Here is a 24,372-nt window from a genome sequence, read left to right as displayed (position 1 = left end):
AAGCTCTCTTGCATAAGTGAGGGCAAAAAATAACAATTTACGGGGAAATAGGCATCTTGCTGCTGCGGTGCTGGATATGGGTGGCATGTTCAGCCGGGCATACATTCCACCCAAAGTTTTTCGTTTGAGTTGCAGATGATGAATAGTAAGGTTACTTTAGTAAAGGAATGAAAGATCTGTTTTTTGGAATTCTAAAGAATCTTCACGTCTACAGACACCACCGATCAAGTCAAAGTCGCCCACAAACAGGAATAGTACTAATTAGAGTACTAGAAATTATTCAGACCCGGCCGAGATTTCGGGACGGAATGCCCAGGGAGTCCTCGACTACACGCCCGCCACGGGTAATTCAAAGGGGTGATATTACACCAAGAGACGAGTCATCCTCATCATCCCATCTCACCAATACCGCACCAGCGTAGCGAAGCCCGGCCTCGGACTATTCCCACGCCTCGATGGCAGAATATCAATTGTATACTTCAGATTTGTATCATTAGAACATTGGGTAGAGGGCTAGAAAAACGGAATGTTAAGTATTGACTGACTGTCGCGCGAGTGATTATGCAAAATTATGTACCTGGTACAACCCAAAAGTACGGAACTGGAATTGCAAACAATGTGAGGAAATGATAAGTGCAGATGAAACAAATCCTAAGGCTGCTATCTCAGGATACCGTGTAATAGGCTATTGTACTCCCAATCATACACCAAAGGTTGTGGTTCCCGAGAAAGATGAGCCTCTTGACAATGTATTTGATTGTTTCGACAAGAATTGATTCCATTCCAGATGCCGGAGAGCACTCTTGGGTTATGCTTAGAGAGCGCAGCTGGAGAGTGTCGATGCTCAGACTGGCTGGGATGTCGAGGAGCTTGTCAAATGTATATAGACAGAGGCGGTAGTGGAGCAAATATATGACTTCAATAAATATAATGTACTGAGTTCGTCACGTATTGCGATGCCTCGGGAAGTCCGGGTCGTCAATATCAAAACCAAGTGGGTCGGAGTAGCCATCAAGCATGGTAGTAATACGAGAGGATAGTTGACAGCGTTCATGATAACCATTGCGGTTTGGGGATTTGAATGTGTCACGGAAGAGAGTCTTCATCTTATTTATCCCAAACCCTAGAAATGGACTCTGCGGTGCTGGTGCTTGTACCAGTTTCATTTCCATCATCCGTTTCGTCAGTGCTCCGAGGACAAGGTACGTACATTCCTGTTTACTAGAGCTGTCGTAGTAGGTGGAGTTATTAATGCAGCCCTCTGCCACCTTGGAATGTAACTTGTTCAGATCGTCAATCAGCATTTGTATATAGGTAGTTCGCTTGTTGTTCAATTTGCCTATTCCAATATGACGCATTAGCTGGTAAGACTCGACGTATGTATACAGTCGTTTTTGGAGGGAGGAAAACCTATAATTGCCGCTGGGATTGGAAGGCCATTAGTTATGATCTGGCTTACACTGTGATCTTGAAGATATTGGGTCATTTTTTGAAATATATCTTTCTTATAAAAGACCCAGGATATCAAGACCCAGTTTAGAGCATTGCGAATAGAATTCTCTTGGTCGTTTCGAGACCGGTCGTAGTAAGAGGCTGGGCGTGTAAGCTCTGGGGCCGTTGGGAGTTGGTTCTCCAATGCGCGAATCCAGAGATCCGCAAAAACACCGACGGCGTCGTAGCATTCATAGTAGTCGACGAGAGCGGCCATGTCCGACAGTGTTGATAGCGGTACCACGGTTGGAACATGCTGCATCCGGCAGTGAACAATGCACATGAGGAGTACGAAGGACGGTACCCTTGGCTCGTGGATGTTAATCTCAACATTACCCTGGGATTGAAGCTGCGCGCCCTCGCTGAACTTGCTGCGAAGCATCCGGCTAAAATAAGGGCACGCTAAAGCCAGATGCTTGGAAGAGGCCTGAATCCGGAGTATTTTGAAGGTTGTGCCAGAACTGAAGTACGACGATCCGCCTGGGCTGAGTCGCAGATCATCCAAGCGAGCAGGAAGGCCATTGGGGGCGTTGTCCAGCACCAGCGTGACGTCCCCTTGTGGATCGAATGTATAAATCAAGGTTTCCTTGGGTTTAGCTCCCGTTGGCGAAGGAGTCCCATTAGGTGTCGGTAAGTCGAACATGATGCAGACGTCGGCAGCGGCAACGGGGAAGATGAATCACGGATGTTGTTGTAAAGATCGCAAGAAGTCGTTCGTTGATTTTGTTTTACCCACGGTGTGTCCACGTGACCGCACACACAACTATCACTTCAGACTTTTCTGTCCCTCTTCCGTTTTGTAAGGAGAAAAAACGTCGAGCGCATGGGTTTATGCTTGTAGTATTTTTCAGGTGATGGAGTGGGTTTAGCCCTCTCAGTACATTGCGTTGGTGTTGTAAGCCAACTTTAGCAATAGTAGATAGTGTAGCGGTGGAGACAGGCTGAAGCAGGAAGATAAGCCTATTGAAATCCATTCGACTATAGAAAGCGATTGTCGGTATTGGCTGTTTTTCTACATTGCATGAAAGATAATAATTTATTGACCGTGGCCAACAAGCAATATTTATAACAGGGGATAAGTACACAACTGAGTGCAAAGGGCTCCAGTGTGACCTCCCGTTGATGGTTGGTGTTTCGGTTAATGTACAGTGAATATCGACATGATGGGAAATGGATATTCGATGCCATTTTGGTGAGACATCCAGGCAACGCCAATTTATCTTGTATAAATTCTAAGCGGAAAAAGCGAATTACATAACTTCATTAACTAGAATTCCATGTGCTACATAACCAGGGAGAAAATATACTCCAACAAGAACAAGATCCTTCCCAATGCCTCGGCCGGGCGAAAAACCGTTAAGACAACAAAACTAACCCTAAGAAGGGTAAACAAAACCATTTCATATCTGAAATAACCAACACAAGAAAAGACCCCATCTCAGACAAGATTAAGGGGCAAATAAATCTCCAACTCCTGCTCCTTCATATCAAGTCCCGCAGGCATCTGGAAGCGCTCAAGCAGCACAGCAACACGCCACCAAAGCGAACACTCACGGTGCTCATCCGCCCATCCATACTCAGCCGGACCATCGGTAACTCTCACCTTCTGGCACTGCATGAGGATATTCTGGATCGATAGGCCGCTGAAGTCGGGGTCGGTGGGGGGCGGGTTGATTCCCATACGGCTCATCTCGGAATGGCATATGAGGCTGGCGGACTCGGTGCACACGTCCCCGGCGAAGGTCCCAATTGCGCAGCCGTATTTTTCGTACTCTTTGAGGCAGCCCTGGGCGATTGTTGCGGGGAGGGTGTTGAGTAGCTGAATTAGGACGCCGAGGTGGTATTCGCGCGCGTTGTTGAGTTTGTCTAGAGAGGGCGGATTAGCGATTGTCAATACCTAGATGGGCTAGGGCTGCGTACCTAGGACAATGTGTGGGATTGGGAGCATGGAGGTCGTGCCAATCTTGTCGGTGCTCATTGTTATGACATCGCGGGTCAAGTTTGTGAAGAGGTCGGCGCGGCGAAAGACCCATGCGATCATCACCCAGCGCAGCTGGAGGTGTGCAGGTGCGTTTGGGATCACGGAGTTAATCAAATTGTTGATCCAAATGTCGCCAATGGATTTGACAGCCTCGAAGATGCCGTAGTAGTTCACGAGGATGGCCATATCGCTGAGTATATGGTAGGGGACGGCATTGGGGACGAGGTGGTTACGGCAGTGGAGAAGAGCAAGCATGTAAACGAATGCAACGCCGTTGCTCCTGGTACGATGCACGAATCTGTGCTGTTGTATGTGACTGCCGTACTCTCGATCCATGCTTCGCAGGAGAGCTGCGAAGTACGAGCTTCCTAGGATGAGGTGTCTAGATGACAAGAGGAAGAGCACGGAGCGGCCCTGGGGGTCGGGGTCCTCGCTAGAATCCCCGACGAGGATGGGTAGATCTCTCATTTTGGTGACAGTGAGATGCTCAGAAAGGAGGAGATCAATGAGCTTCCGGTGCAGACCGTATATTTCGAGCGTCACATCGCCGTGGCGATCGAGGCAGAAGACATTCTCCGTGGGCGTGGGAGGAGGTGCCACAATGGGAGGCAATGTGGTAGGAGACCTCTCGCACATATCAAGAACGCCCGACATCGTGATGAAGCGATGAAGATGGTAGAGAAGAGAGAAAGAGTGTATTGTGTTGTGTTGTTGTTGTTGTTGAGAAATCCGCGCATTCATACCAACCACGTGATGAGTGAATGGTAGGGCAGTTTCATATCTCATTCATTCATAATTGTGCCGTGCCTTCTTTGGTGTGCGATATGCCTATACTTAAATTTAACGGCGGCTCTGGATGGCGTGAAAAACGAGTACGAATAGACAGGTGAACTAACAATACCATTATTCACCCGGCTCAAGATATTCTTACTGACTCAACAGCATGAACCAGATTTTGAGGACGAGGGATCGTAGCGAAGAGATGGCGAGTTCACTTGAGGATTACCATAAAGTCCTCGTTTAGAAAAGTAACTTACCGATTGGGGCTGCGCTAGTTGGGACATGCTCCGGACATCGTGATCAAAAGGGAAAAATAGGTATGAGGCCCGGCATAGACATTGGCTTCTGCAAGCCCAGAGACATGTGAAATACCATCTCTCACGGCTTGAGATGGAACTGGGAAAGCTCGTAGGCGAAGGACAAGTTGTCGCCAATCTGAAGACATTTGTGGCTCTTCCAAGGGAACTTGACGAGAGAAGAATATAAATAGCGATGATCCACAACTGATGAATATGCGCAGGATTAGACTATGGGGTGGGGGGCTTGTCTCTGGTCAGACTAGAGAATAAGGCCCGGTACCTGCAGCGGTAGCATGGACATTCACTGGACCCGGGGATTTAGTGCCAGGAACACGGCATTCACTGTGTTAGCATCGCTGAGATACGTCCATTGCATCCATTCTGGAACGTGAAAGTGCTGGATAGACTGAAGCAGGGAGTAGGGCTGCTCTTATTTATTATTAATCAAGTGCACCACTTGTAGTATATAGAGTAAGCATATTGGCTGAATTATTAGGCTAGGTATCATCCACATCCAAAGGACCACTCTCATAGCGATCCCACGACGGTTCCCTCCCAGGAACAAAAGGCAACGTCTCATCAAGAAGATGATCAAGCCCCGCCAGCAAAGACAGCCGACTAGGTTCAATCAAATTGTGAAATATTTCCCATTCTTTCTTCCCAACCTCCTCTACCCGCAGCGGAAACCTCGATACCAACACCTGTTTCGCCAGAAAATTATTATGGTGCAGTGTATCCACATTGGATCCGTGTATTATGAATGGGGCTAGGCGTAATTTTCTTAAACGACCGGAGGGTTGGTGGCTGGTTATAAGAGAGAACACCTGCAGCGCGAGTTTGGTGTCCACGGTGGCATTGATGAATCCGTCTTTCATAAGTTGGATTTGGGCGGCGGTGCTTTCAGGTGGTGGGTGGTAGACGTTGCAGTCGAGTTCAATGAGTAGCTTGCGTAGGTTCTGAAAGTGGCCTAGGGCTCCATAGAAGTCGCATTCTGCTTTATTTCCTTTTGAGCGGAGGCATTGGATCTGGAGGTCCTCTAGATATGGAGCGAGAGATGCTAGTTGAATGACCTCGGAGGAAGTGAACTTTGGATATGAATATTCCATCTGACCAGGATATTCCGGCACCGTCTCAAGAATTAGTCCCTTTAGAGACGGGCCGTGTCGTTGAAGAATGTTTAAGACGCTGGATGCCTGCCGGAGGCCACGGAGAGTAAGGAATTTGAGAGGTGGAAACAGCTTTAGACCCGATATGCCCTGTTGGTTGTCAACGTTCGTGGTAGGCCAGTGGTATGAATGCATGTTGATCGACAGCCGTTGTAGACCTGGAAAGGCCTTGGAAATATCTCCCAGAAGCTCCACTCGCCCGAGCCCGTGGAGGTTTAAAGTACGGAGGCAGGATAGATCGACGGCTTCTGATAGTCTCAGCAGGAGCATTTCATGTTCGCTAGCCAGGGTAAGTGTCTCTAGGCGAGATACAGGGGCATGCTCGAATCGGGCCGCAAGCTCTCGCCACCGCCTATCGAATATTTCCCATTGCCGATATGGTTCATACGCGTACATATGTTCCCCGGAGCCGCAAAGGACAAGGTTCTTTAGCTTCGGAGCAACAAAGATAAAGGGAAGTTGGTCGGTAAGGTTGACCCAGCCTGGTAGCGTACTGTTTCTCCAGGTTGTATGGATGGCCAATGTGTGGAGATTGGAACATCGTAGTAGACGGCATATGGAATAAGGATCTCTCTCGCCGGCCATTTCACTATACCCCACGCTGTGCTCTGCCCACAGATTGAGTTGACAACTAGGATGATGGCTCAAGGCCTCCTGAACGGTAGCTGGAAATGGAGCAATTCCGCAGAAGTCTAGGCGTTTGAGACAATGGAAGCGAGCAATAAGAGAAGCAAGTGGCTCCCAACTGCCGCGGAAGGTCTTGATGGAATTTATATCAGGAACTCGACTTTTCGTGAGACGTGCATCCAGAAACCCGCCCTCTGTCGTCGGCGACGGGCGGTAATTAATGTTTGCCCCCCATTGATGGATCCCCCTTTCGGTTATTGATGAACGAGCCCAAGGCTTGCCTTTGGACCTCACGAAAAGGTGCCGTGTGTGTTGAAGATACGGATGTCCCAGTCCGCCGACTTGCAGCTGGTCAATATCATCTTGAGCCGTGTTAAGATGTAGTGAACGGTACAAATGCGGTGTTGCTATCTGACAGTACAGATGGTTTACCAGTCTCAAGGAGGCAAGATCCTGTCGTGAACCATCTTCGGCGAGCTGCAATCGTTAGCTTTCATTTGACGGCGGCAGTAGAGAGGCATACTTCATTTCCTATTAGGTCCCATATTTCCAAGGGGAGGATATCCATTTCGTCGAACGAAACGAACCTGGAGGGGCTCGAGAAGAGGAGTGGAGAAGTGGGGAAGAAATCAAATGCTTAGCAGTGCATTTAAACTGCCGGATTTGGATTTGGGTCCGAGCTCGAACGACCTGGTGGCGCAAGTCTGCCATCCGTGGTTCTTCACTCTCATCATCCTGCACTTACAAGTAAGTTTGTCTGCCCACCAGGTTCAGCTAAGCCCTAAACAAGGATCCCGCTCCATACCACTCCAATGGATTGATATGCGGGTATATATTTTTTTTTTTTTTTATTTTCTGACGATAGACCCACTACCTGACTAGCAATAAACAGCTACCTACGGCCTAGCCGCCCAACTCCGCCGCCCTATAAATACAACCACCGAGGCTGTGCAAACGTCATAATTATCCTTCTGCCTGGATCACAACTACTTAAAACACAGGTCCGCCCACCACAAACCTCCAAACCAATAAAGCCAATAATAAACAATATTCGCAATGTCCAACTTCACAAACACCAAAGCCTGGACCACAGGCAAAAAACACTTCGACAAGGCCTGGTCCGCCCTCGACAAACTCGGCACGCCCGTGAACCGTCTCAGCAATAAACTCGGTGCTGAAGCTTTCTGGCCGATGGAGCTGGATAAAGAAAGTGAGAAGTGCGCGCGCATTGTGCGCAGTTTCTGTAAGGACGGTGTTTATGTTGAAGAGAAGGATGCCTCTACCTCTACTACACCACCGCAAGGGGCGACTGCGACCACGGACGGCAAGAAGAAAGAATTCACAAATAAACCCACCGGAAAAGCAAAGGTGCTTCAGAAGATCCCCGCGAAGGTAATCAAACAAGCGAAAGGAATCGCGATCTTCACAGCCATGCGGACAGGACTATGGTTCAGCGGGTCCGGAGGCAGCGGCGTCCTTATCGCCAAGAACCAAGAGACAGGGCAGTGGAGTGCGCCTTCAGGCTTGATGCTGCATACAGCCGGATTGGGGTTCCTTGCTGGCGCAGATATCTACGACTGCGTGATGGTGATTAATACCTGGGAGGCGCTGGAGGCGGTTACGAAGGTGCGGGTTACGCTGGGGAGCGAGATCTCTGTTGTTGCGGGCCCGGTGGGTGTGGGAGGAGTGTTGGAGAGTGAAATCCATAAGCGACAGGCGCCGATCTGGACGTATATGAAGAGTAGGGGGTTGTATGCGGGTGCGCAGATTGATGGGACGATTGTGATTGAGCGGAATGACGAGAATGAGCGGTTCTATGGGCGGAAAGTACCAGTCAAGGAGATATTGAGTGGAGGGGTTACTACGGGGAGCAGAGAAGTGGCTGGGCTGGTGCAGACGTTATACGCTGCTCAAGGGGATAAGTCCTTTGAGCAGGCTACCAATGTCCCTGGAGGGCCCAGTCCGAGTGATGTCCCGCCAGGGGCTTTGGCGAATTCTTACCAGGGACATACAGCGCCGCCTCCGTACCAGCCGCCACCAGGTGCTGCACAGCAGTATTACTCGGGGGAGCCTTTGGAGAGCCATGGACAGCATCCAGGGACAGGGCCGAATATGGGAAATCCAGGACATCAGACAGGTCCTGGCCAGGGCTTCGGAGAGCCATACCCTGGTAAACAAGGCAATCCTCCATTTCCAGGGCCTGCTGGGCCTTAGTTTGTTTCTGCTATGCACATATTGTAAATATTATTCATTTAAATACCACGCTATAATGATCACCACTGGACTCTACATAAATATTCTTCTAACAGTCCTGGACATTGGGCCTTGTGCAAGAATGTCTGACCGTCGGAAGAACACGGGAGATATTTCCGGGCCCTTGCGTGAAGTGAATGCCGTGAAGCGGGGCAGACGACACCCTCGATTGACTTCAATCCGCTTTCTTGGAATCCCATTCTCCCTTATTTCCATCCGAAGACAAAGCTTCAGCCATGACTTGCCAAGGTGGTTCTCGCTCTTCTGCTTGCTGCGGTGGAGAATCCAAAGATATCAAGCCCCGGGATGAATGTGTTCCTCAGGCTCCTGGCCAAGGCCAAGTGAGCTGCTGCACCACAGAGAAGCCGCAGGAAGAGGACCCCAACGAACCCAGTTGCTGCAAAGATAAGCCATCTCCGTGTTGTGATATGTCTTGCGTGGACCGCATCGCCCTGCGCGAGTGCGATAAAAGACAGATTCCATCACCTACCAGTGCGTCTTCAAGTAAGTTCCAACCAGCTTAACTGATTTCCATCCCGATCATCTGTATTAACGCGGACTGTAGGTCTTCCTAGTTCAGGGTGCAGAAGCGCCGACGGCAACCCATGCGACCAACATCGCCGTTCTGCGCGTGCAAAATACGCAGCGAAACTCGATGCTCTGGGCTGTATCTGCCGCGCTTTGATAGCCCTTGGGCAAGAATCCTGCTGTGTCCCGCCGAGACTGAATTCCCTTCGTCAACAGCGTCGCTCGGGAGAATCTTCCCGGGGAATTCTGCAGTCTGCTCGTGATTCTTGCTGCGAAGGGGGCTCTTCGGGCGCAGAGAAACGCTGTAGCGGAAGTCCGGAGGGAAAAAGGAAGTCAATTTCCACCAGCTGTCTCAGCGCTCCTGAGGTGCCTGTTGCTTCTAAACAGTGCTCTAGTGGCTGTTGCAGTATGCCTGAGACGTCCGCAACCCACCTTCAAGATTGCGGTACATCAAATGTCACTCAGTCCTTGACAACCTCGCAACGCTTGTCTTCTGGAAAGGAGACTTCTGAGGCCAGTGCCTCCCCAGATGGTTGCTGCAGTAAATCCTTGCGGCCTACCGGCGCGTTTCCTCCCGAGAAACCTTGCTCCTCCGGTTGCTGCAGCACGCCTAGGGCGCCCACTGGTGACTGCCCTGGAAAAAGCCCAAAGAGCACCGATACATGCCCAGGCGGCTGTTGCAGTAAACCCGCGCTTCCAGCCTGTGGTATTACCGAAGAAAAATCTAGCGACTCCATAGAGGTCATTCCCACTGCTATCCCTGACCTCGAAAAGGGTATCATGAGCCAAGAGCATATCGTTTTGAGTATATCTGGAATGACCTGCACTGGATGCGAAACCAAGCTTAAGCGAAACCTGGGGGCTCTCAATTCAGTCCAGAATCTTAAAACCAGCTTGGTGCTGTCGCGGGCAGAATTCGACCTTAATGTCGGCATCCAGTCCCTCGAGGAAGTGTTCAAGCACCTGGAGAAGACGACCGAGTTCAAGTATGAAAGAGTCACGGACCGAGGATCGCGAGTGGACATCGTCGTCCCTAATGCCTCTGAATTTATGAAACAAGACTGGCCTCGTGGTGTGACTGAGATGGCTCTTATTGATGAACGAACCGTGAATGTTGCTTTTGATGCTACCAAAATCGGAGCGAGAGATCTGGTGCAGCAGGGCTGGGATAGACCGCTTTCGTTGGCTGCTCCGCGTCATGATCCAGCTCTCGCGGCTGGAAACAAACATGTGCGGCACGTGGGATATATGACTATTCTGTCCATCATCTTGACAGTGCCTGTCCTCGTCCTTGCCTGGGCTCCTCTTCCGGAGAGGGAGATTGCTTATGGCTCTGCATCGCTGGCCCTGGCAACAGTCGTCCAGGTCATTATTGCCGGCCCGTTCTATCCAAAGGCATTGAAAGCGTTGATCTTCTCTAGAATCATTGAGATGGACCTGCTTATTGTGCTGAGTACAAGCGCTGCCTATATTTTTTCTGTGGTTTCTTTTGGATACCTTGTTGCGGGCCGGCCACTGGCCACTGGTGGATTCTTCGAGACGAGTACTTTGCTTGTCACTTTGATCATGGTCGGTCGGTATGTCGCTGCACTTGCTCGTCAGAAAGCCGTTGAATCTGTCTCGCTCCGGACACTACAGACGCCTACTGCTATCCTCGTAAATGATTCTGAGAATGTGCAAAATGTTGATGTCCGACTCCTGCAGTATGGAGACCTCTTCAAGGTCATTCCAGACTCCAAGATTCCCACCGACGGGACAGTTTTTGAAGGATCATCCGAGGTCGACGAATCAATGATCACTGGGGAATCAATTCCAGTAGACAAGTTTCCTGGATCTCCCGTTCTCGCAGGATCCATGAATGGTTCCGGGACGCTGACCGTCAAGTTGACACGGCTCCCTGCTGATAATACGATCTCCATCATTGCGGACATGGTCGATCAAGCCAAGCTGTCCAAGCCAAAGATACAAGATATGGCGGACCGAGTGGCGAGCTACTTTGTCCCTGTTGTGGTCACTCTAACGATCATCACGTTTGTTATCTGGATTGCTATAGGTGTTGCCGTGCGAAATCAGTCCGGGTCCCGAGCCACTACGGAAGCAATAACCTATGCTATTACAGTACTTATTGTCTCATGCCCTTGCGCTATCGGCCTGGCAGTGCCCATGGTTATTGTTATAGCTAGTGGTGTTGCTGCTGAACGCGGCGTTATCTTCAAGACTGCTGACAGTATCGAGGTCGCCTACAAGACTTCGCATGTTGTATTCGACAAGACCGGAACTCTCACCCGAGGCAAGCTCACGGTTGCAGCTGAGCATATAGACAGCACTAACGATTCCATGTCCCTACTCCTCGGTCTAATCGGGAGTAACAAGCACCCAATCTCGGCTGCGGTGGCCGCGCACCTTAAAGACAAAGGCATATCAGCATCTACCATCACTAATACAAAAGTACTAACCGGCCGGGGCGTAGAAGGATCTGCACCAGGCCTTACAGTTCGAGCAGGAAACTCACGGTGGCTCGACCTCTCGTCTAACCCGCAAGTCCAATCAGTTCTTGAACAAGGTTATACAGCATTCTGCTTCACAGTCAACGACGCCCTAGCCGCCGTCTTTGGCTTAGAAGACTCCCTTCGCCCCGATGCCCTTGAAACCATCACTAAACTACAGCAGCGTGGCATATCCGTTCACCTCCTCTCAGGCGATGATGACAGCCCCGTCCGCTCCATTGCAAGGCAGCTCAGCATTCCAGATCAAAACATCCGCTCTCGCTGCACCCCAGCTGACAAGCAGGCCTACATCCAAGCCCTCGCAACCTCATCTCATCAACAGCCACGCAGGACCAAGGCCACAATAATTTTCATCGGCGACGGAACAAACGATGCCATCGCCCTGGCATCTTCCACAATCGGCGTGCACATGAACCAAGAAACAGGAAGCGACGTCGCGAAATCTGCCGCGGATGTGGTGCTCATGCGGCCCAGTCTACTCAGCGTTCTGACAATGATAACCATCAGTGAAAAAGCGGTAAGGAGGATCAAGTTTAATTTTTGCTGGAGCTTTGTCTATAACCTATTCGCGGTGCTGCTTGGTGCTGGGGCTTTTGTCAATGCTAGGATTCCGCCCGAGTTTGCCGGATTGGGGGAGTTGGTTAGCGTTTTGCCGGTTGTGGTTGCGGCTGTGCTTTTGAGGTGGTTGAGGGTTTAATTATATGAGTGTAAGACATGGGAAGGGGATCGGGATGGCGATGGCTTCATTGTCTTCGCCCTCAGTCGCCCGCTCTCCCTTGTGGTTTGAGCCACTGGTATCGGTGGTGAATCTATCTTCTTAGTGATTTATTGCTCTATTGGTCTACCCAGATCGCGCGACTTCAGGCGGCACTGCCCACCTAGAACAAGATTGGCAATAGCCTTGACGGCCGTAGTCTTTTGGTTGGCAGGGTTTTATCATGCCTGATACGTGATTGAGCTGAGTAGTGGACCATCCGTCCTTTGACGGTCAAACCAAACAAATGGCTGCAAGATCAGCCCCTTCTACAAGGCGTAGACCAACTTCCATTTCGATTCGTCCGCTAACAACGCCATGGACCGGTCCGTGCTGTAGCTGGGAGACTGGTCTGACGGCGGTATCTCGATGCGTTGGTCGGGGATGGCATCGCAAATGACGTGTTTCAGCCCGTAAATTGCCCCGAATGCCGATGAAGGAATACTCCGAGCGGAGTTTATATCCTGCTGGAGAATGGCTTATCCTGCTGGAGAATGGCTTATCCTCCAGCTGCAGCTGAATTGAGGCTGAGTTACAGCTGGCCCACTTAGAGTCACGCTTATATCAGACCGTTGTCAGATACGACTGGTCTTGTAAGTTACTGGCCAATTGAAGGACTGATTAGAAAATAAAAAACTTTCATTTTAACTCATTCCGCTCATTAAAAACAGGTCTTGATCTCTATCAAACAAAGGAAATAGCCAAGCTGAAATACCAACGCTGAATCAAAACATAATAACCAATGTAATCTATACCATTCCACACCCTGCCTAAACAGCATTGCTCTCACGCTGGTACCAGGCATGCGGGGGAGTCTGCGTAAGGGAGATCTCCGAATCACCAGCGACAGCCTTCTGGTACTCAGGACCCTTGCCACGGGTCGACCAGACCGCCTGGTGCCACTGGGCCTTCCACACAAGACCAGGGTGGAAGATGGTCAAGCAGACAACCGAAATGGCAATCATGGCAGCCTCAAGGATCATAAAAGTGACCTCGTCATTGGCAAGCTCTCCGTCGAATCCCTCAGAAAGTTCAGCGCAGCGGAAGATCGATCGCACGATGATGACCACTGTTGCGATGCCGAGACCGTACAGGGATGCCTTGAAGTAGGGCTTTGCGCGGAGAGAGTCGAATTCGACGTTGAAGCTTGAGCCCGGTGCCTTTCGGACGCGCAGGAAGAAGTACGTGGACATGGCGCTGAAGATGAATAGACTGACGACCTGCCATGCCAGACCGGCGATCATGATGTTCACTCCGAGATCGCTCTGGTCCTGGTCGCCCTCGTCTGCAGAAGAGGCGATTCCACCGCCGAGAGCCTGCAGGACGAGCGCGATGATGTCGAAGGTGATGAATGTGATGGTGTAGGTGCGGGGCTTGAAGTAGGAGATCTTTTCTCCGTAGGCGACCACGACGCGCGAGAGGGTGAGGTAGATTGCGGCCGTGAGGAAGGCTGGGGCGATGGTCAGGGCGACGAGGTACTGTAGGAATGCGTCGCCGTTGAAGGGGTCGTCGTGCAGGCTGATGCGGCCGGCGTAGCCAACTGCTTCTCCGATGAGGCCGAAGAACATGGCGATGCTGAAGGTCCATGTCTTGTAGCGGATTCCCAGGCCGATGTGGACGATGAGGGCTGCCCCGAAGATGGCGATGAACAGGATCTGGCCCCAGAGGACGGGGAGATAGCCCACTGAGGCCATCTCCATGGGACATGTATCAATGGTACACAGCTCCTGCTCGTTCAGGAGCGTTGCGTTGGGGTACATTTTGTCGGTCATTGTGAATCGTATGCGAATTGAAAGAGAATGATGGAATGTAGATGCTGAAGCTGTTGCTCTGGATGAGGATAAGATGCTGATGAATATGAAGATGATGACGGGAATTCAGGGTCCTTAAATACATCCCATCTATACCAGAATGCAGGATCAGATTGATGTTGGCAGTGCTGGCTATCAACACCGGAAATACATCTACCTAGCATGCTGACACGCTGGATGCAGCGTTTGTCGGGGCGATATTCCCAGACTAGTCAATTAAGCTCGTCAGCCGCAATCTGATTGGGCGCATCGTAAAATGCGCTCGCTCTTAGCACGGAGTATCATAATTGAGTCGGAGGAACAGCTGCCCGCTGCTGCCTGAACAACAGGGCTGTGCTAGCTGGCCCTCGCGCAAGGACTCACCTCTATTTTTACTTTTACGCCCGTGCCTATCAGAGACGCTTATTTCGCCGATCGCACCCTCTGCGCTAACTCGTTCTCTGACAAAACTCCTGCCAGGGGCTCAGCTATCACCGAGCCGGGGTCGGATTCGTCCGTTCTCTCCATCTCCGGCCCCAGGCTGCGACATTCGGCCCCCATATTCCAACAGTCGGTCGGCGTTGACTCAATCCAGACCCGCCGTCATAATTTACGAAGTCGATCTAGACAAGCACTGGTAGTCGACCCTGGTAGAAGCTCCCACGTGGTGCACGTTTCGTTTCGAGTATTCATCTGCCTGCCCAACTCGTTAATTTGCACCTCATCCAAATAGAAATCATCACAAAGTTGAGCTTTTGTCATTTACATTTATCAGAAGGATGTCCTGGACTCAGCTAACTGTTTGGTCATACTCATGTTGGACATTAACATATCACCGCCGTGTAACTCCCCTATCTCCGAATACTCCGTTATATAGTCAACACCAACCGTAAAATCATCCATCACAACTCTTAGAATACAATAAAAGAAAATGTCCTTCTCCACCTGCTGCCTCAAAACATTCAAATGGAACGGCACACCAACTGGCCAGATTGGCACCCTCGCCAATAACCAGGCCTACATCGCCAGCCCTCCCACAACCAACCCTGCTTCTACCAAATCCACAACTGCAATCCTAATCGTCCACGACCTGCTCGGCTGGACATTCCCCAACGCCCGCCTCCTCGCAGACCACTACGCCGCCGAAGCAAACGCAACCGTCTACATACCCGACTTCTTCGGCGGCGAGGTCCTCCCCTTCGAGCCCTTACTAGCCGGCCGGTTCCACGAGGTCGATCTACCGGGCTTCAAGGAGAGGAATGCACGGGAGGTCCGCGAGCCGGAGATTTTCAAGTGCGCTGAGGCATTGCGCGAGAAATACGATGTTGTTGTCGCCGTTGGGTTCTGTTATGGCGGCTGGGCGGTTTTCAGACTTGGTGCGCAGGATATCAACCAGGATGGAAGGGAAGAGAGGCAGAGACCGCTTGTCGATGCCATCACTGCTGCGCACCCGAGTCTTCTAACCAAGGAGGATATTGATGGTGTTGCGGTGCCGGTGCAGATTCTGGCGCCGGAGCTGGATCCGATCTTCACGCCGGAGTTGAAGGGGTATACCTTTGAGTCGTTGCAGAGGAGAGGGGTGCCTTTTGACTGGCAGCATTTTCCGGGCGTTGAGCATGCTTGTATGACGCGGGGGGATGAGAGTAAGCCTGGGGAGAGGAGGGCGTTGGAGAGGGGGAAGAATGCGGTTGTTGCGTGGGTGAAGCAGGTTGAGCAGGATTATCAGTAGGAAAGTCATATAAACTACTATATAAACATTGAGTGTAAACATTGAATATAAATGTTCATTCCCCGACTTTGTTCACGATGCGGGGTTCAGTCGCCGAGTTGCCGAATCACGAATCACGACACACACAAATCAACTGACAATCTTCATCTTCATCTTCCACATCTTCCACATCATCACATTACTTGACCACCATGTCCGACACCTTCTCCGCAATCCCCATCATCGACTGGCGCCGCCTGCAGGATCCCGCGACGAAGCAGGCGGCCCTGGACGATCTGCGCCAGGCCATCTTCGTCGTGGGATTCCTGTACCTGACGAACCATGGACTCGAGGTACTCACTTTGCATTTTATTTAATGGAACCAGCTAACAGGTTCAGGATCTCATCGCGGAAGCACACGCGAAGCTCCCCGAGCTGTTTGATCTCCCTACCGAGGTCAAGGAGAGGTGCGACATGATCAACTCGCCCTCCTTCTTGGGGTATACGCGTCTCGGCGCTGAGACTACAGCCACCAAGACGGATCTGCGAGAGGTACATCCCTGTCTATCTCAGTCTATTATAGGCTAATATGACAAGCAATACGACTTTGGTACCCCCGGGATGAAAACCTGGACAGAGGACGATAATATCTGGGACCGGCTAGAGGGGAACAGTCAGTACCCCGACGCCCCTGGCGTAAAAGAATTAGTCGAAGACTACATCGCAAAATCCGCCACCCTATCCCAACAATTCATGCGCTTCGTCTCGGAATGTCTGTCCCTCCCACCAGACACATTCGTCGACTTCAAGGGAACCATGGACCGGCTCAAGTTCATCAAATACCCGCAGTCCCCGCCGGACTCGCAGGGCGTTGGTCCTCACAAGGACTCTACTGGATTATTCACTTTCCTATCGCAGGACGATACAGGCGGGTTGCAGGTTCTGAATAAAAATGGACAGTGGATTGACGCGCCCCCGATCGAGGGGAGTCTTGTCGTTAATGTCCAGCAAGGCCTCGAAGCCATCACGGGCGGGATCTGTGCGGCGACGACGCATCGGGTTATTGTGCGTCCTCGTCCTTATACCAGCCTTAATTGAATGGCAGATGTACTAATTGGATAGGCCCCGACAACCAAAACCCGCTATAGCATCCCCTTCTTCCTCGGCGTGCGGATGGACTTAACGCTAGATCAACTCCGCGACTCGGCCGCGCATATCGTCGCGCGTATCCCGGCGTCTGACGATAGGAAGAAGGCTGTTGATATTCCGAGCGAGTTCCTGTCGCCTTTGTATTCTTGTGTACGTTCTCTTTCTTGGTACCGGCCGTACGTGGTTTGCTAATGGGTGCTTTAGTTTGGAGAGGCGTATCTGCGGAACCGCATTCTCAGCCATCCGGATGTTGGGAGGAAGTGGTATCCGGAGTTGTATGAGAAGTACTCGAGGCAGGTTCTTGCTTAAGAACAGCGGCCCGGGTGCAAGTTTTATGCTTGACGTCCAATGCATGTTAAGGATAAGTGCTTGTATTTTGCTGTCTGGAATAGAAAACGGCAATTTATTCAACAACGCTATATACCTCGCTAGTGAAAGACTAGAAATTCAAAATCAGAATATATATTTACCAAACCAAAGCCTCTGCCGTCTTTCCACAAGCCAATGCCGCACAGATCTCCTCATCCTTATCACTCTTCTCGACATCCTTGGTCGTAAGCCGATGTTTAGCCGGCCAAATCTCCTTGCCCGCATTCTTTTCTCTCTCAAAGTGCTCGATAACAACATCCCGCACCGTACTCTGGAAGAACAGCGGCGCCTTCTCGAACTTCGGGTGTAGTTGGCCCGAGGTAAATACGCCGCGCTCGAGGTTGCGCTGTGCGTTGACGCAGAGGACTTTGTCTTCGCGCATCACCCGTGCGTACATGTCGCTGATTAGCTTGAAGTCGGATTCAGATGAATGGCGGTTCCGATATATTTCGTAGGCCATCTTGCTGCTACCAGGGCCGTGGGGGAGGAACTTCTGGACCATTATGAAATGGGGTCTGTATTCTGTGTTAATTACTTTGCGGGGGCAGAGATTCAGGGTGAGAATGCTTACGAGATAACCATAGCAGACATGGGGAAATAGTACGTGCTAGCGGTGAAGAGACCTTTCCTGATCTGCTCTTCATTTGGGTCACAGTGGTGCTGGATGTGCCCGTCTTTCGTATCACTGTCGAAGGAGTCCAAGTTGAGAAAGTTAGGGATATCAGAATGCGTAGTTGGGCAGTGGTAGCACTCGTTGAAATTATCCGCAAGAATCTTCCAGTTGTAGTGTCCTTCAAGTTCATAGGAATGGTCCAGGTCGTAGTCGTTGAAATTCAAGCCCAGAGTCCGGTATCGCTCTTGTGTGTCAACGCCCTCAAAGTGCTCTTCCCAGGGAACCTCTGGGATCTCCTTTGCGTCGAGGTTCACCCATACGAATCCGTTAACGTCGACCTTGGTATGAATCGGCAGGAGGCCATTACTCTCCTTATCAAAGTCAAGGCCCTGGTAGCCCGTTGCCTTGGCGAGCTTGCCGTTGAGTCCATACGACCAGCCGTGGTATCGGCAGGCCAGGATCTTTGCATTTCCGGAACCCTCGTTCTCGACGACGGGATAGGCGCGGTGGCGGCATATGTTGTGGAAGGCGTTGATACTACCTTGTCGGTCTCGAATAATAATGATGTCAAACCCTGCCAGTTCACATCGGAGCCAGTCGCCCACCTCCTTGAGACGCGAACTATGGGTCATGAAGAGCCAGCGTCTGCTGAAGATAGCGCGGCGCTCTAGCTCGTACATCTCTGGGGATGTGTACCAGGACGCTGGGAGGGCACGGATGGGCTGTTGTTTGACCTCTGGCTTTGGGGCGTCGCTGCCAAAGCCGAAATAGTGTAAGACCGCAGATGACATGATGAATTCTTCTTTTTTCTCTAAACAATCAAGTTCGTTTGCAAAGATTGGAATGCCTGGGCGAAGTCATGGCCACGTTCAGATCTATATCATGACCCCTCTCGGCTTCCGTTCCCGACGCCGATGCACGGTCCAGTGGTGTCGTCACTTAGGGCTATTTCTCCAAACAATTCTAGCCTACCGATTCTTGGATTCTCGGATTCTCTATATCGGAAGGAACATGGTCCTAGGTTTGAAGGTGCATGATGTTGGCACATAAGACCCTGATTAAGTATGGTGGCGATCCCTCGGGTGGACCGAAGAACAGGTATCCACTTGCTGCTATATCGACATTGGCACTGCATTCAGTCCAACACTTCTGCATTCTGTGGCAACACCAGCTGATGTCGGCTTCTACAGCCGACACAACGGCGCGGAGATCGGATCGGCTGGGGTAACAAATGACCCATCCCTGGAAACAATGCCTCAAATTGGACACCAGGCCACAATGAGCCCCTCTCCTGACTGCAGACTCGCAAGCTCCGAGGGACTTCTATTGCGTAAGTATCATAACATTGTCCTGTTGCTGTCAGGTCTCGGGTTTCTGACAACGGATGCAGCGTCGGAAAGTTGTGCCGCGGCCGCCACAGCAAGGTCATGTGCTCTGATCAGCGGAACAAGGTTCCTGGATGCTAGAAGCTTGGAACATCCCCAGATTATATATAGGATAACCTAGCTACTCCATGGTAGCTCTAGACCGTGGTCGGATCCCATATTTCAGATGTATGTGGTGCAAGCTGCAGCGCTTGTTTTTTATGGGGGTCCAGAAGGGTCCAGTGCGGGCCGAGCATTAGCGGGTGATCCCCCAGACCAGATTAATCAGGCCACTTCGCCGTAGGGCCGAAATGTCAGATTTCCCCACGTCGGCTCATCGTTCCGAATAGTATCAGGTGAGTAGTGTCACGGGTCCTGCTTCTTTTTTTGGGAAGCGCATTTCTATAGTCCCACTAGCAAGGGTAAATCCTGAAAAAGGACCCCAATTTCCCAACAACTTGGATGCATGGGTATAGGTATATCATGGAAGATTCAAATGGTGTATTTAGTATTTCATGAATACAGCGCCTTTGCTCCTGATTTGGAGTGGCCGCAGGTGGCTCTGTGCAATCTAGACTGTGGGGTAGTGGACTAGTAGTGTCATTGAAGAGGCATCGGGTCATCGTGGAGGGACCCCGCATCGGTCGAGTCTGTTTTCTTCCGAGTCTTCTTGTCCCCGTAATGAAACGTTCCGAGACAAGGATATAGTGTTTCAGTCCTGGGGGTGGAAATCCGAGTTGTGACGTGGACACCAGCCGGCTCTAGATTTGGCAAAGGGACCCGAGCGAGGCACTCCTGGCTGCTGATGTCCAGGCTCATGTATTACACTGTTATACGTGCCTGGCCTTCTTGTTTTCATTGCACTTTCAACGCCCGGTCATGTACTGTGACGAACTTTGACCAAACTTTGTGACGAAGTATTCCTAACTGGCCTGGTTCTCCGCAGCAGTTCCAGTAGTTTTGTGGGTAATATTTCCTCAAAAGGTTGCTGTCTCCAGGCTGACTCCTCTTCAGATTAGCTCAGGTGGTCTCGGAAGAGCTCACGAGAATGGCGGCATTGAAGCCGAAATATGTGGTCCTCATATGTTGGCACAGAGACGGATTTTCATTGGTTTTTAAGCTGTTTTGAATCCGAAACTGGTTGGCCTTTCGGACCTGCCGTCGAGTGAAGTTCCCAAGTGGCATTCGGGCCTGCTAGTCTGCCAATCTTATATATTATATACCGCGTCGTGCGTGGTTGTAGTGATAACTATATTGGTGTAATAACTATCCTGTGTCCTGTTTCTGGAGTACTAAAATAGAAAGGGAGGGCCATCGACCCTCGTAGAAAACAAGTTCATATAAATGAGTGGCAGTTCAAGCGCTCGCAGCGGTACACACTCCAGAATCTAGCAGAGTACAGTACAGACAGGGAGCATAATTACACAAGCAGACAAGATATTGAATGTTGAATATCCATCAAACGACATCCTTAACCTCATCCTTCCGCACATCTCCAATCTCCACAACCTCATTCTCAAACGCCTGGTCGCCAAACAAGGCCGCAATCTCTTCAAGCGAGTGGTTCGCCGTCTCCACGTAGTAAAAGTAAACTAACCCAGCCGAGAACAAACAAAACGCGGCGATAATCACGTAAAAGTATCCATGGATACCGGCAAATGCATCCGGGGAGACCATGCCGATGATGAAATTAAACACCCAGTTGCTTGTTGTTGCTAGCGCCATGCCCTTGCTGCGTCCGCGGAGTGGGAATATCTCGGCCGGCAGGAGCCATGGCATAGGGCCCCAGGTGAATCCGTAGACGATATTGTATAACATCACGAAGGCGTACTGGCCGTTGGCTTTGGTTTGGATGTCGAGGTTGGCTTGCGTGAAGGCGCAGACGACTGCGAGGAGGATGGCCATTCCGAGACCTGGTTGGAGACCATGGTTAGGTTTTGCCTCGAAGGAGTTATTTTGGACTGGAACTCACCTCCTAGAATAAGTAGTGGCTTTCTTCCCCATTTGTCTGCTAACCACCAGGTAACGACGGTGGCGGCGGTATAGGGAATGGCGTTGGCAGCGGTGAACAGCAGTGACTTTCTATTGTCGAAGCCAGCAGAAGCGAGAGTACTAGGGAGGTAGAAGGAGACGATGTTGATTCCGTTGAGCTGAGCGAACATTTGAACGGTGATGCCGACGATTGTCCGTTTGCGATAGCGGGTAAACATTTCCTGCCAAGTCTGTCAGTTGCCATAGTCTGTGCTTCATTGACATGCTTACCGTCCAGCTAGACTTGCCGAGGTTGGTTTCGTAGATGACGGCTTCTTGGATTTCAAGAAAAACGTGCTGTACGTGCTCAGCATCGGTATCCCCATTGGAATGCAAGTCTGCGACTGTCTGAAGACTCTCCTCCATAAAGCCATTCTTCGCTAGCCAACGGGGAGTCTCTGGGAGGAAGAAGGACATGGCCAAGAGGATGAAGGACAGCGCAATCTGCACAATAAACGGCCCTCTCCATGACATCTCACTTGGTAATAAGAAGTTGAACCCATAGTCGACCCAACACGAAAGCATATAACCTGCTATGGAAAATGTATACTCAATTCCCACCATCAGCCCACGGCGGTGCGGTGCTGCGATTTCGGTTTGGATGATAGGCACGGTCATGGACAGAAACCCAACACCCAGTCCTTGGATGGTACGGCCGGCCACGAAGGTTCCAAATCCGGGAGCGAACATCTGAATAAAGGCACTAAAGAAGTAAATAAATCCGCCTAGACGAACACACTTCTTTCGCCCGATGATGTCACCGAGGCGTCCAGCAATGAGGGCACCGACGGCAGCTGATGCTTGTAGGCAGGCAACCGATATTCCGGTGATAGACGAATTGACCCCGGTTGTCGTTCCGTCGGCACCACCGTAGTCTTTGAAGAAGCGGGCCACGAATGCCTCGTTAACCAGCAGGCCGGACATAATTCCTACACAGTCAGCATCATTAAACCTCATAGATGGATGACGAGATCGTACCGGAGTTGTATCCAAACAAGCCATCTCCCAGACTGCCAAAGGCACAGGTTGCATAGAGCAATGGGGTGCCTTTGAAGGGGTATCTGGCGGAAACGGTCTTCGGCTTCAGTTTCTTCTCCAGCCAGCCTTGCTGCTCAGCAACCTGGTCGGCTATTGCATGTGAGCGCCGCTGGATAGCGGCATTTGAGGCCGGTTCTCGTGCAGAGACTTCACTGACACTCATGGTGTGAACAACTGGAATAAGGCACTGCAATTGTCCTATCTTTGTCAACCGGGACGGGCCCTTGGGCTCTATTTCTACCCCAGAACGGCATCCCGTGGGGAAACTCCGGCTTCTCCAAGTTCTCCTGGTGTCTCCGAATAACGGCACGCTCTGGTCGTGAAACCCTCCACATTGTGTGTTCTGGTGATGGGATGGGGTTTTCTATACTAGGATCCGCCAATAGTTGCACGTTTGGGCCCAGGGTCGAAATGCAGACCAATCGCTGTGCCGGCTGTCGACCCCAGACGAGGCATTTTATGGGCTCACTCTCTCGGTTCCGTGGGGAGAAACCCACCCGGTTCCGAGTAGGCAGTGGGCCTCTGCTCGCCGAGTCATCCGCCGGAACCGTGAGGATCTAGACGGAACCGCCGCAACCCCGGAGTATACGATCAATCCGCAGAGAAGCGAAACTCGAACATTTTTAAGATCCCAACCACCGTGATTCTGTTATTTTGTCAAAGACACAAACCGCAATCATGACTATCGCAAAAAACGACCCGGTTGGTTATACGAAGCGATTCTGTTGTTCAACGTGCTTACTTTGCCAACTAGGCTGTCAATCAAGCCTTTCTACTCTATCCCGGAGGTTCATTCGGATATGAGGAACGGGATGTGCCTGCTCTGCGCTCAGAACGAGATGTTATTGTTCGAGTGATCGCAACGGGTCTTTGCGGATCAGATGTGCGCAGTCATTTGGCTACAGTTAACATGAATGGTGGACGCTAACAATGCTTGTTTCAGGTACACTACTGGCAACACGGCCGCATAGGAAGATATGTCGTCGAAGGCCCCATCGTCCTTGGCCACGAATCATCCGGAATAGTGGTCAAAAGTGGAAGCCGATCAGGCCTGACTGTGGGCGATCGCGTCGCACTCGAGCCCGGTATTGCATGCAACACCTGCTGCAATTGTCGCGCTGGTCGGTACAATCTCTGCCCGGAGATGCGTTTCGCCGCGACACCTCCATACGACGGAACGTTGGCCACATACTATCGTCTTCCCGCGGAGTGCTGTTATAAGCTGCCGGACCATGTATCACTGCGAGACGGTGCGCTGATTGAGCCCCTTAGTGTTGCCGTTCACGCCTGTCGGTTGGCGGGGGATATGCAAGAAAAGTCGGTTATTGTCTTTGGCGCAGGGCCCGTCGGCTTACTCTGCGCCGGGGTCGCACGTGCATTTGGCGCCTCAACAGTCGTTGTGGTGGATGTTGTGTCCGCTCGGTTGCAATCTGCCCACAAGTATGGCGCAACGCACACGCATCAGACTGTGGCAGAGTCTGCCGAACAGAACGCACATGATATATTAGATACAGCAGGTTTAGATCTAGGAGCTGATGTTGTCCTTGATGCAACCGGTGCCGAGCCGTGCATGAACTGCGGTGTCCATGCCCTCGCCGGTGGGGGTACATATGTTCAGGTGGGCCTGGGACGACCAAATCCATCCATCCCGGTCGGTCAAATATGTGACAAGGAAATTGTGTTCAAGGGAAGCTTCCGATATGGACCAGGTGATTATGAGACGGCTGTTGGACTCCTTAACTCCCAGCGCATTCGACTGGGTAGTTTAGTTACGCACGAGTTCTCTTTCTCGCGGGCAGAAGAGGCATTCCAGAACGTCGCCAGTCGACAAGGCATCAAGAGTGTCATCTACGGGCCTGGCGTAGACGAACAAATAGCCAACTCCACGTTACCACTGTCTAATTAATGTCACATCTCAAGCCAT

At 51.1% G+C, this 24,372-nt stretch overlaps 11 protein-coding genes across 11 annotated transcripts; 5 read left to right on the top strand and 6 right to left on the bottom strand.

The window, feature by feature from the left end:
• Positions 1 to 944: 944 nt before the first annotated feature.
• On the bottom strand, positions 945 to 2,134 carry ASPVEDRAFT_84563 (uncharacterized protein; the record flags this gene model as incomplete). Its single annotated transcript, XM_040817560.1, has 2 exons — positions 945 to 1,339; positions 1,411 to 2,134. 2 exons carry the CDS (start codon positions 2,132 to 2,134, stop codon positions 945 to 947), a joined length of 1,119 nt encoding a protein of 372 aa, XP_040668862.1.
• Positions 2,135 to 2,890: 756 nt separating this feature from the next.
• ASPVEDRAFT_714349 (uncharacterized protein) lies at positions 2,891 to 4,687 on the bottom strand. Its single transcript, XM_040816119.1, has 3 exons — positions 4,369 to 4,687; positions 3,412 to 4,300; positions 2,891 to 3,357 (listed from the first exon to the last, which is right to left on the bottom strand). Exons 2-3 carry the CDS (start codon positions 4,256 to 4,258, stop codon positions 2,930 to 2,932), a joined length of 1,275 nt encoding a protein of 424 aa, XP_040668861.1. The 5' UTR covers positions 4,259 to 4,300; positions 4,369 to 4,687; the 3' UTR covers positions 2,891 to 2,929.
• A 361-nt stretch (positions 4,688 to 5,048) lies between these two features.
• On the bottom strand, positions 5,049 to 6,912 carry ASPVEDRAFT_29632 (uncharacterized protein; the record flags this gene model as incomplete). The annotated part of the gene is made up of 2 exons (XM_040810252.1): positions 5,049 to 6,821; positions 6,868 to 6,912. The coding sequence occupies 2 exons, from the start codon at positions 6,910 to 6,912 to the stop codon at positions 5,049 to 5,051; spliced, it is 1,818 nt and encodes a 605-aa protein (XP_040668860.1).
• Positions 6,913 to 7,400: 488 nt separating this feature from the next.
• ASPVEDRAFT_53632 (DUF500 and UBA/TS-N domain protein) lies at positions 7,401 to 8,558 on the top strand (the record flags this gene model as incomplete). The annotated part of the gene is made up of 2 exons (XM_040814813.1): positions 7,401 to 8,385; positions 8,449 to 8,558. The coding sequence occupies 2 exons, from the start codon at positions 7,401 to 7,403 to the stop codon at positions 8,556 to 8,558; spliced, it is 1,095 nt and encodes a 364-aa protein (XP_040668859.1).
• Positions 8,559 to 8,833: 275 nt separating this feature from the next.
• Positions 8,834 to 12,329, top strand: ASPVEDRAFT_29630 (cation-transporting P-type ATPase PCA1; the record flags this gene model as incomplete). Its single annotated transcript, XM_040810251.1, has 2 exons — positions 8,834 to 9,101; positions 9,163 to 12,329. The coding sequence occupies 2 exons, from the start codon at positions 8,834 to 8,836 to the stop codon at positions 12,327 to 12,329; spliced, it is 3,435 nt and encodes a 1,144-aa protein (XP_040668858.1).
• A 679-nt stretch (positions 12,330 to 13,008) lies between these two features.
• On the bottom strand, positions 13,009 to 14,459 carry ASPVEDRAFT_42616 (RTA1 domain-containing protein). Its single transcript, XM_040812621.1, has one exon. The coding sequence runs from the start codon at positions 14,156 to 14,158 to the stop codon at positions 13,157 to 13,159; it is 1,002 nt and encodes a 333-aa protein (XP_040668857.1). The 5' UTR covers positions 14,159 to 14,459; the 3' UTR covers positions 13,009 to 13,156.
• Positions 14,460 to 14,929: 470 nt separating this feature from the next.
• On the top strand, positions 14,930 to 15,919 carry ASPVEDRAFT_42615 (dienelactone hydrolase family protein). Its single transcript, XM_040812620.1, has one exon. It carries the CDS (start codon positions 15,108 to 15,110, stop codon positions 15,903 to 15,905), a length of 798 nt encoding a protein of 265 aa, XP_040668856.1. The 5' UTR covers positions 14,930 to 15,107; the 3' UTR covers positions 15,906 to 15,919.
• A 177-nt stretch (positions 15,920 to 16,096) lies between these two features.
• ASPVEDRAFT_84555 (isopenicillin N synthase family dioxygenase) lies at positions 16,097 to 17,342 on the top strand (the record flags this gene model as incomplete). The annotated part of the gene is made up of 5 exons (XM_040817557.1): positions 16,097 to 16,237; positions 16,284 to 16,436; positions 16,482 to 16,949; positions 17,007 to 17,183; positions 17,238 to 17,342. 5 exons carry the CDS (start codon positions 16,097 to 16,099, stop codon positions 17,340 to 17,342), a joined length of 1,044 nt encoding a protein of 347 aa, XP_040668855.1.
• Positions 17,343 to 17,499: 157 nt separating this feature from the next.
• ASPVEDRAFT_29626 (aromatic ring-hydroxylating oxygenase subunit alpha) lies at positions 17,500 to 18,806 on the bottom strand (the record flags this gene model as incomplete). Its single annotated transcript, XM_040810250.1, has 2 exons — positions 17,500 to 17,917; positions 17,974 to 18,806. 2 exons carry the CDS (start codon positions 18,804 to 18,806, stop codon positions 17,500 to 17,502), a joined length of 1,251 nt encoding a protein of 416 aa, XP_040668854.1.
• A 2,031-nt stretch (positions 18,807 to 20,837) lies between these two features.
• On the bottom strand, positions 20,838 to 22,611 carry ASPVEDRAFT_29625 (sugar porter family MFS transporter; the record flags this gene model as incomplete). The annotated part of the gene is made up of 4 exons (XM_040810249.1): positions 20,838 to 21,292; positions 21,352 to 21,601; positions 21,642 to 22,339; positions 22,389 to 22,611. 4 exons carry the CDS (start codon positions 22,609 to 22,611, stop codon positions 20,838 to 20,840), a joined length of 1,626 nt encoding a protein of 541 aa, XP_040668853.1.
• Positions 22,612 to 23,126: 515 nt separating this feature from the next.
• On the top strand, positions 23,127 to 24,354 carry ASPVEDRAFT_53625 (NAD(P)-dependent alcohol dehydrogenase; the record flags this gene model as incomplete). Its single annotated transcript, XM_040814812.1, has 3 exons — positions 23,127 to 23,150; positions 23,203 to 23,331; positions 23,392 to 24,354. 3 exons carry the CDS (start codon positions 23,127 to 23,129, stop codon positions 24,352 to 24,354), a joined length of 1,116 nt encoding a protein of 371 aa, XP_040668852.1.
• Between the last annotated feature and the right edge of the window lie 18 nt (positions 24,355 to 24,372).

The sequence above is a fragment of the Aspergillus versicolor genome, assembly GCF_001890125.1.
Source record: "Aspergillus versicolor CBS 583.65 unplaced genomic scaffold ASPVEscaffold_6, whole genome shotgun sequence".
NCBI lineage: Eukaryota > Fungi > Ascomycota > Eurotiomycetes > Eurotiales > Aspergillaceae > Aspergillus > Aspergillus versicolor.
This window is presented reverse-complemented; position numbering and strand designations above follow the sequence as displayed.

Excerpts from the sequence above, each read along its gene's own strand:
- ASPVEDRAFT_714349 (XM_040816119.1), bottom strand. The coding sequence starts at position 4,258 with ATGAGATATGAAACTGCCCTACCATTCACTCATCACGTGGTTGGTATG. Across the intron at positions 3,358-3,411 it reads AATCCCACACATTGTCCTAG|ACAAACTCAACAACGCGCGC; the intron begins GTACGCAGCCCT and ends CGCCCTCTCTAG.
- ASPVEDRAFT_42616 (XM_040812621.1), bottom strand. The coding sequence starts at position 14,158 with ATGACCGACAAAATGTACCCCAACGCAACGCTCCTGAACGAGCAGGAG.
- ASPVEDRAFT_42615 (XM_040812620.1), top strand. The coding sequence starts at position 15,108 with ATGTCCTTCTCCACCTGCTGCCTCAAAACATTCAAATGGAACGGCACA.